The sequence below is a fragment of the Sardina pilchardus genome, chromosome 4 (assembly GCF_963854185.1).
Source record: "Sardina pilchardus chromosome 4, fSarPil1.1, whole genome shotgun sequence".
Taxonomy (NCBI): Eukaryota; Metazoa; Chordata; class Actinopteri; order Clupeiformes; family Clupeidae; genus Sardina; species Sardina pilchardus.
Window position 1 is genome coordinate 8,233,493 of NC_084997.1, and position 10,037 is coordinate 8,243,529.

General features: G+C 41.2%; 1 protein-coding gene across 1 annotated transcript; it reads left to right on the forward strand.

Moving 5' to 3' along the window:
* The first annotated feature begins 5,535 nt into the window (after positions 1–5,535).
* slc38a11 (solute carrier family 38 member 11) lies at positions 5,536–9,258 on the forward strand. The gene is made up of 12 exons (XM_062533612.1): positions 5,536–5,577; positions 5,678–5,801; positions 6,205–6,279; positions 6,404–6,538; positions 6,736–6,801; positions 6,961–7,067; positions 7,163–7,242; positions 7,513–7,583; positions 7,718–7,879; positions 8,197–8,309; positions 8,538–8,669; positions 8,968–9,258. The coding sequence occupies exons 1-12, from the start codon at positions 5,536–5,538 to the stop codon at positions 9,256–9,258; spliced, it is 1,398 nt and encodes a 465-aa protein (XP_062389596.1).
* The last annotated feature ends 779 nt before the right edge of the window (positions 9,259–10,037 follow it).

The window sequence follows — 10,037 nt, forward strand, 5'->3', positions numbered from 1 at the left end:
CCTGTATTTTGCAATCATATAAAAGATTGATTGCCCGGGGAGTAGATGGAGCTAAAAAATCCAATTCAACCAGCCAAAACACACATCCCTGAGCTGTCAGCAAAACATCAGCATGCTTAATCTCACTCATTAGCTCTAAAAATTGCATTCTTATTTGCTCATTAGTCACTATCAAGATAAAAAAACAAACTAAGTCAAGTTGAAAGTCATGAACTCACAAGCAAGGTGTTACACTACGCATGAACTGTCCATCTAAATTGGTGATATGCAGTTCCTTTGTTAATTGCTATACAGTGAGACTATACAGGAAACATCAGTACATTTTCTACAATGTATGGTATAACACAACCATATATGTAAGCACACATTGGGCACACAAAAGGATGGCTTTTCCAATCTTCAGCTCATCTTGCAGCTCATCAATCATTTAGTAGCTGTACAATGACAACAAAAAATACACTATTGAGAATTGAGACCATCCCTGCTATTTTGACAATAAAAAAAGCTTTGCATCCACATTAAATCAAATTTTGTTCCTTTTTGGTGAGACCTTGGGCTATCAGCTACAGTGGTACAGTGAGCTGACAACACCATGCTTACAGTTACATGCAGGCTCCTCCTAAATCTGAAAACACATCCTTTTATTCTCAATTGGATTATTAAATTCAAGTCTTTAACCTGTGACCCACTAACTGCTGCTGTCCATGGTTCTGAAACACTCCCCCACAATGATGTGTTTCGCTTCGACAGAAGCCTTCACTATGACTAAGAAAGGCACTTCCTACCGCATTACAGTGGAGCAGCCTGGTGAGGACATTTAAGTGAAAGCGAGAAGCCTTAATAGAGCACTTTACTGAGGATCCCAAGCACGCTCCCCTCCTTTTTGTGCTAATGGATTGAGACACTGACGTGCATTTGTGTCTCTTGCCAAGATGCCGTTTCTGTAAACACTCATTTGAGAGGATGTTGACAGCTTCTGTCTGACAAAGAGACACGAAGTAGACAACAAAAAAATATCAGTAGTGGTGGAAAGCATTGTAGGCGTTCAGAAGGGGGAAATGAGTTTTCCTCTGCCTTCCATGAGCACATTTGACACTAAAGGCCTTCTGTGATCCTAAGATCTCACTGTAGCATGTCACCTGTTGTTCATGTATAAATCATGTTGAATGTGGTAAGAATGACAAACAGGAGTCAAATTAATATTTTGCATGCCATGTATGCACCTACCATGGAAAAGACAAAAAGCTATCACTATCAACCACTGACTTAATATAGGCAGAAGAGAGTGACTGCCACCTAAAAAAGTTGGCTTAATTTATGAAAAAAAAAAGGTTTCATTTTTATAAATAAATTATTCCCTACATAAACTGATGCTGTCTTCGGTCAGGACAAATATGTTCCTCATCCAACAAGTGTTCCTTCAAGCCCCACCCCACTTTAAGATATTGTCCCCTTCTGTTGTTATAAAATAGGACTGATATTAAAACACAGTAATTTCAGAGGACTCTGTACACAAATAGTATGTTTGTGCAGTGGGAAGTAGTGTAAACATTATTTAGGTAGGCTATTTATCTTTAAATAAAGTATGTCTAAGAGACTTTGTTTGGTCAGGTTATCCTGACCGGATGTGTAGTCAACAACACAAATGTACACAACCCTTTTTTTTTCAATAGCCATCTGTTAAATGCTTCTCCAAGAAAATATATTGCGTCTACCAGACGTGGGCAACCGCGAAAGGGCGTTGACCAGATCTAGGCTACTTGATTCATGTGTATGGTAGAAAGAAACAACAAATGCACTATCAATATAAATTCCTTATTTTAATATTAAGCGTTTAGCTAACTTGCAGTCTTTTAATTACCAGTACAAATACTTTAAGGCTGGGTGAGATATAAAAATAGCTGGTGGTTGGCTAATTTTGTAAAAACACGAGGGTATATCTTTATTATCTTTTTAGCAATATTAGTAGGCCTATTCTTAAACAATAAAATTTAGCATGTGCCTCTCTAATAAAACTTACTAGGTAGCATCCTTTCAAAGCAGACAAGACTCCTGAATTTTTCATACCAACAGATGGATATTTTTCTGACTATAGTCTATGTTTGCAAAGCAGTGGTATTTAACATTTAAGAAGAAAATTAATTGTCTAACAATATGAACCACAATTTTCTAGGATATGTTAAGTTTCTGTGTTCTCAAGATAATAGTTCAACTGATGTATACCATCACAGAGTTTGCTCAGCTGACACAGCAGTTGTTTTTAGGTAGATGGATCCAACCCAAGCATCCCAACTGTGGATCACTCACCATGTTCACCCACAGCAGGTTGCTATAAAGTGACGAAAAACGATGTTCTGCGAATGCCACTCACGTCCTCTTTTTTTTCTTCGTGCACTATAACGCTGGTGAAACTTGAAGTCGAGTAATCTCAGAAAGAAGTTCAATCTCGACGAAGCTACCGGACGAGAGAAACACTGAGGCCAGGAGGAGTCAGTTAGTAACCGAGCCGAAGCAAGCTTCGAGCGCAGCTCTCAGCGCTTCCGGTGGTTCATCAGTGGGTAGCTCTGATGACGCCAGATTCTCAGGGGACATTAGCGGTGTGATTCTGGCGTTCAGGCAGCTGTGGACATGAGTTTGACCATGGACATTCTCTAACGAAGAGATCAGACATATCCTGTGTACGAATGAAATCGTTTCCACTGGGTCTACCTGTTGACGGTCCAAGTAGGCTATCCAACAACTTCACCTCAGTGCAACTTGTGAAATCCGATATTATCAGTGGATTTGTGTGCATTTTAACCTAATATATTACGCTATATGTTCTTTTAAGGAAGTACTGGACCACACCAGAACTTCAGAGCTCCCTACACAAACTGCCTTAACTGTAATGTAAAAAAGCTAAATGTCATCATGGTGCCAGTTTTCCAAAGCACACACTCCTGTAGAACTAAAAGATGACCACCCCACCCAATGTTCTGGACAGCTCTGTCCAGGTCAACTTGCTTGTTTGCTTTCAGGGAGCTCTTATGGCACCTGGTGGTTACTATGTGCATTGACGTCAATGAACACAGGCAGACTGTATGAAGTGTTCCTGCCAGCAGATGACTGTAAATAATGACCGTCTGACAACGCTTCAAGTGATGCACCTGAAATAAAACAAACATGCAATGCATAAAACTATTCTGTCTCAGATTTATAAGGCATGTTGTTGATGTTGTGATGGTAGTGTGGAGATTTAGCTGCGCTTAGAGGGACAACCTCTCTGGCTGAGAGACAGAATGCAGTGAGGCAGGAAGGATCTATCTCCAAGGAAACTTTCCCTGAGATCATCCAGATGTCACAAGGTAGTTGCCTAGCAGCATGAAGGAATCTGTAATACCACACCACCACCAGGTCTTACAGGCATGATTATTCTCTGTTTGTGTGTTTGTGTGTGTGTGTGTGTGTGTGTGTGTGAGAGAGAGAGAGAGAGAGAGAGAGAGAGAGAAAGAGAGAGGGAGAGAGAGAGAGAGAAAGAGAAAGAGAGAGGGAGAGAGAGAGAGAGAGAGTATCAGGTTGTGCATGCATGCCTCTGTATCAACAGCCACATGCTGCACTTAAATATGTCAATTTGTTGTATTTTTATGAGAGGTGTCTGAAGTAAGTGGATTTATGGTTATATTTATGGCTATGGTTACATGATTAGCACACATGACTTAGTTACAAATAAAAACAATACAGTAGTTAAATGAAAATAAACAAATAATGTACAAACCATAACTCATAGGAACCGCTAAATTAAGTGCATGTTGAACATGTAGACCCCTCTTGAAAGACCCAAAACTATCACAGGAACAGAGAGCAATAGGCAACTCATTAAACAAGGAACCAGAGTGGAAAAGAGTCTTAAATTTGACCTAGGGTTTATGGCTGGCTCAGAGAAGTTAAGTCGGTCATTAATTATGACACCCAAGTTATTTACACAGCCACTCTGCTTGTGTACCTTTCAAACACTGTCAAAGGGGTGGATCTTCATCAATACATCCAGTCGACTCAGCTGTGGGTTTATTATGGGTCATCTCCCTGTCTGTTGCTCGACAGCTCTGACCCATCATTTGAGCTCTTGACACTCTGCCGCATCACACTGACCACTGGGCCTAGGTTTCTCCAGACGTTGAATTATTCTCTTGAACCACTGGCTTGACCATTATATGTGCAGTTGCTCGTAAAATGCGGCTTGAGTTTGGACGGATCTCTAAATCACACACACTCTCTCAGCTGAAGCACAGATGGAGCTGGAGAGTCGGAGCTGCTATAGGCAGAGTCAGGCCAGGGTCAGACGGCGGGAGCACTCGCGGCCCTATCACAAGGAGAGATGGAGAGCGCTGAGCAAACAGAGCCGAGTGGGTAGTGTTGCACGATGCCAGGGCTGCTAATGATGGCGGGGGCCATTTATCATGTGAGGCTGGAGGGTGCTGGTGCTGCTGGCGGCGGGAATGAGGCTGGTGACTTCATCCTCTCACTGCTGCAGATGAACGGTATCTGTCTGCATCTCATGAGATGAGCACTGGCTGCAGCAGCCTATTGCTGGACAGTGACTAACGAGCAGCAATCACGCAGTATAAGGCGGTGACAAAGGAGTGGATCAATCTTGTCGATTTGTAATGAAATATTTGGGAGCACTCTGTTCATCATTCATAAAATCCAACATGTATAATACAAACTTTAGGCCCATACGGGTGTGAAGAAAAAATTCTCCATTAAACATGTGGCCCAAATCACTGTAGCCTATGTTATGTTCATTTGTTTCCACTTCTAAATGAAGTGCAAAGTTACTTGGAATGTTGGTATTCCTTCAAGGTACAAAGCTTCCCTAATTAACCCCTGACCCCATGTGTCCCCTGTGTCTCTGTGCCCTCAGGCCATGTCAGCTGATCTGCTCTCTGAACACTATAGCTAATTTACCATGACATGAAAACACACACACACACACACACACACACACACACACACACACACACACACACACACACACACACACACACACACACACTTCTGGCTTAATGTTCTAACTTGCCCATTGCTTTTAGATAAAGTCATTATGCAATTGTCCTCTAAGGGCCACAGCCTAACACCTCAGCACGTGTAGGTCAGCATAAAAGGACCGGTGGGTAACTTGCTGCTAAAACCATTATGCAGTGCAATTTCTCCTAATGCCCTTCATCTCTGGCATTTTACCTACACAAAGAGTGACTGTAATCTACTGGCAAATAGTTTGGGTTTTATTCGGGTTTGTGAATGCTGGAGAATGTGTGTCAAACGCTGCTTATTTTTTGAACGGGCATAGGGTAATTCTGCGCGATTCATTCGTTCAGGCTGAGCTGCCATAAACTCTTGCCATCAGCAGACCAGACTGGGTAGAAAAAAACACATCATGTGGTTGGATTCAGTCCACCCGGCGCGATCTGTGTGCACTGTGCACACGCAACGTTGAGTAAGCTAACGGTAATGTGTGGCTTGGTATAACTAGTTGAAGGGGAGACGGCGATTTTCGAGATGGAGAATGGAATAGTCAACAAACGTGTCGGAGATCAACAGGTGGGTTTTTCTAACTGCTGATTGGAATGGAAGTTGAAGTGTCTTGGAGGAAGAGGACCAGCAGCAGTCAGTTATTACTTCTACATTGTGTCTTTTTCAGACTGATAATGATGATCGCAAATCGCTTTTATCGACGCAAAAGGACGAGGTCGAAGGAGGAACAAGCTCGATGACCTCTGCATCTTTTAATTTCATCAATTCAATTATCGGATCTGGAATAATAGGTGAGCGATATTTAACGTTTCCTTTCACTCCTGTATTCTCGTAAAATCAACATACATTTGCCTTTTGAATTGTTGATTTATATTTTTGTTAGTTAGCACATAACCTATTGGCATTGTCGTGTAAATGTTTTATTACTGTTAAATAGTTTCAATTATAATCGTGCCCCTGGTGCTGAATCATATGACCTCTGAAAAAAATAATTTCATTCAGACAATGCATCACTGGTCCACACGGGTTATCCATATACACAGGGCAAATTGTCTGTAAAACCGCAGCACAAGCAGAAACGGGGAAACCTGTTTGGAGACTCTCCATTTGCAATAGGCATAAAGACTCGCAGCTGGACAAGCTTTTACACAACAAATTTTAACGAATGATAAAGTTTGTTTGCCTTGAATGCAGGATTACCATATTCTCTGAACCAAGCTGGCCTACCACTAGGATTGCTGCTGCTTGTGGGTGTCGCTTTCATCACAGGTATCAGAGATTGCAGTTGAACTGTATTGTATTGATTACTACTGTAAACTTCAAGCAGTAGGCTACAGTAAAATGTTGCACCATTTGTCTGCTCTCTCATTCCTCACCCGTGTGCTTCCCTCAGATTACTCGATCATACTGCTGATTAAAGGTGGCAATATCTCAGGGACAAGCAGTTACCAGTCTTTAGTGCACAGCACATTTGGATTCTCTGGATATCTGGTGCTGTCTGTACTGCAGTTTCTATATCCCTTCATAGGTAGGTCCATTACTTTGTGCAGTCCAAGTTTATTTTAGTGAGTTGAAGAAATCTTAAGTTTTAAGACACAACTCCTGATCAATTGGCTTTATATGTGCAAACATACAAGATGGCAAATGCAATTGTAAACGTGCAACTGCAGCTGCAAATTGTAATTATGAAAACAACGTAATAAACAATTTATTTCTCTCCCCCAGCAATGATCAGTTATAACATAATTGCAGGAGACACTTTGACAAAGGTGTTTCTGAGGATACCTGGAGGTTTGTTTTGTCCTTTTTAATTTCATGCTCGAAATTATGTTTTCATTTATTGCAAGACAGTATATATATACTTGTTTGTTTTAATTGTTTAAAATGATAGTAGTAGAAGTCCTCTCAGCAGACCTCTTTCTCTGTCTACCCATTGATTCATTTATCTAGTTGGCCCAGAAAGCATGCTTGCAGAACGCCATTTTGTCATCCTGGCATCCACCATTCTCACCACTCTTCCACTGTCTCTTTATCGTGACATAGCCAAGTTGGGAAAGGTACTGATTGCTTCCTCATCAGCATCTGTTGTAGGTTTGAGCGTGAAAGCAGTCTGCCATCAGATGTGATGAGATCCATTTTCCTTTGTTTGCAGGTATCCTTACTTTCCATGGTGTTGACTCTTGCTATCCTCATCATGGTCATCATCAGGGCAGCTACTCTTGGACCACAGATGTATAATGAACTGAAATTCTCTTTCTTAAATATACGATCTCTGCCTGTACTCACTCTCTTCATCTCTAGCACTATTTATGATTGTCATACAAGATCTTCCTTTCTTTTACACAGTCTACTGAGTACTCATTGTCTTTTCTCATGCACTTACTTTACACTACAGGAATTTCTATGTATTATCATTCTATTCTATACGGTCATGTTACGTCTGTCTCTATTACAGATAACCTCCGTGTACTGTAACCTGCATTCTTAATGTGTCCTCCGTAGCCCCCCTGCAGAGGATGCATGGTCATTTGCGAGGTGGAATGCCATCCAGGCAGTTGGTGTCATGTCCTTTGGTGAGGGCTCAACTTTATTTGTCAGGATACTGTGGAACATGTTTCAATTGTGTGGCATTTCACGTGTGTGTGTGTGTGTGTGTGTGTGTGTGTGTGTGTGTGTGTGTGTGTGGACGCGCGTGTCTGTGTCCTAGCCTTCATCTGCCATCACAACAGCTTCCTGATTTATGGCTCCCTACGAGAGCCCACTCTGAGCAACTGGTCACGTGTTACACACCTGTCAGTGGGCTCTGCGTTCCTGGTCAGTGCAGCGTTTGCGGTGGCAGGCTATGCCACCTTCACAGGATACACACAAGGTAAGCAGGTATATGCTACTCACAAACAGTTAGGGATATCTAGCTTTGGACATACACATTCAAAAGTTTAGAGAAGGTCACATTGAGTTCACCTGTAAAGGTTACATTGGACTTTAGGCTCATCCTGAAATTTCAGCAGAATGCTGAATATCCCTGATTTTCTGTGAGTAGTGTACACACACACACACACACACACACACAAAGTCAAGTCAAGTCAAGTCAGGTTTATTTACAGTATAAAGCACTTTTAAAGTACTATACACCAGAAGAGTTTATATTACATTATTTTTGTAACATCGTCTCATTTTGCATGACAGGGGACATATTTGAGAACTACTGCAGAAATGATAACCTCGCCACATTTGGCCGCTTCTGCTATGGCGTCAGCATTGTAACCACTTTCCCTCTTGAGTGCTTTGTTACACGAGAGGTACGGTTCCATGGCATTACTGTTACAAATGGAATACATATTGTCGTGTATGTTTATTGCTGTTTTTTTAGAGATATATCTTTCTGTGTTTATGTGTGTGTCTGTGTGAGAGTGAATGAGTGAGTGAGTGAGTGAGTGAGAGAGAGAGAGAGAGTGTGTGTATGTGTATTACTGTGCATTATTGTATGTAATATCACATACGTACTATATCTATTATGCCTTCCATAGGTGGTGTCAAATGTTTTCTTCAAAGGAGTTCTCTCCAACACTGCCCATGTTGTTGTTACCTTCGTTATAGTATCTGCATGTACTGCCATGTCTCTGGGTTTTGACTGCCTTGGTGTTGTTCTGGAATTAAATGTAAGTTTGACATCTTCTACTTTAAACTACAGTTTCTTTCTGGTGGCTCACTAAATACATACACATGCATTCCTTAAATTAAATGACCTCTTGTGTTAAAACTTCACATTTGGGTTTCTAAGTAAAAACAGAAAGTGGTGAGAGAGATCAGTGCGTTGCTGATTCCCTTACTGTTACTTTGAATTGTAAGAATTTTAACATAATAGGTTTCAGTTTTGAGTTTCTGATTTACTCAACTCCTCTCTGTTTGCCCCCCTCCCCACCCCCTTCCTACTGTACACCCATGTCTCTCCTGTAGGGTGTATTAAGTGCTACCCCACTCATATTCATCATTCCATCAGCGTGTTTCTTGAAGCTGTCATCAGGTCGCTGGTTTCAGGGGGAGAACATCATCCCTAGCATCATCTTGATGGCTGGGGTCTTTGTTATGACCACTGGCCTAGTCATGACAATCCTTTACCCTCAGGACTGCTCTCACGGGGCAGAGATGTTTTATTGCACGACTTCCAACATGTCTGTGATTACAACCACCGCACCTTCAACAATGCCAGTGCAGAATTCCACTCAGGGCATCTTTGACATGGATTAAACATGACAATTTTTTTCTTGTCATGTCCGTTGCATTTTGTACTACTATTATTGTATACTTTTGTTTGAATAAAATGTTTTGATTGTTCTCTGATTGTTTATTGGCTAATATAAGCTTGTCATATATGGAATATCACAAATCTGTTTGAAAAAGGTGTTAAACACTGACATACAACGCCAGTCATTACACTATCTGCCACCGGATGGCGCTGTATTTTCTAATAGCCTAGTGTACAGTATTTTCTCAGTGCAAAATGTGGAAAATTTGCCAGATTTGAAAAGAGTCATCTGTTTTGAACACAGGCTGTTTTCTCAGTCATGATACATAAAAAAGCAAAGCTTTTTGTAGTAAGTGACATTAAGATAGGCATAAATATCAACAAATGGAATTAGATCTCGTAAAATTACAAGGACAAAGATTAAGAAATTAGGGATAATTAATTAGGCTTTAGGTTATCATTAACAGATGTTAAAAGTAATAAACCAACCTTACAGATAGCTTCACTTCAGCTCGCGAACGCTCGTTGAATACAGCTTTTGATTGAAAAGGCCCATCAGGCAATTATGCGCTGTGCGTTGTTTGCGGAACTATTAGGTAGGCTACAAGTTGTATGCATATTATTCACCGCTTCATTAGTAGGCTATGCTCAAATAGAAGTCGGACTCCATTGTGTGGGAGTGCCTCCAGGACGGGTTTGTATATTTAACTGCTTACCGTGAAGTGGGAGGGTAGGGGGATTGGCAGTGATTCGTACCATCGTGTCATGACTTGAAAATGTA

Bases quoted from the DNA above. Each gene is read 5' to 3' on its own strand.
- slc38a11 (XM_062533612.1), top strand. From the start codon at position 5,536: ATGGAGAATGGAATAGTCAACAAACGTGTCGGAGATCAACAG. The intron at 7,880-8,196 runs GTAAGCAGGTAT...TTTGCATGACAG, and splicing joins CTTCACAGGATACACACAAG to GGGACATATTTGAGAACTAC. The intron at 8,310-8,537 runs GTACGGTTCCAT...TGCCTTCCATAG, and splicing joins AGTGCTTTGTTACACGAGAG to GTGGTGTCAAATGTTTTCTT.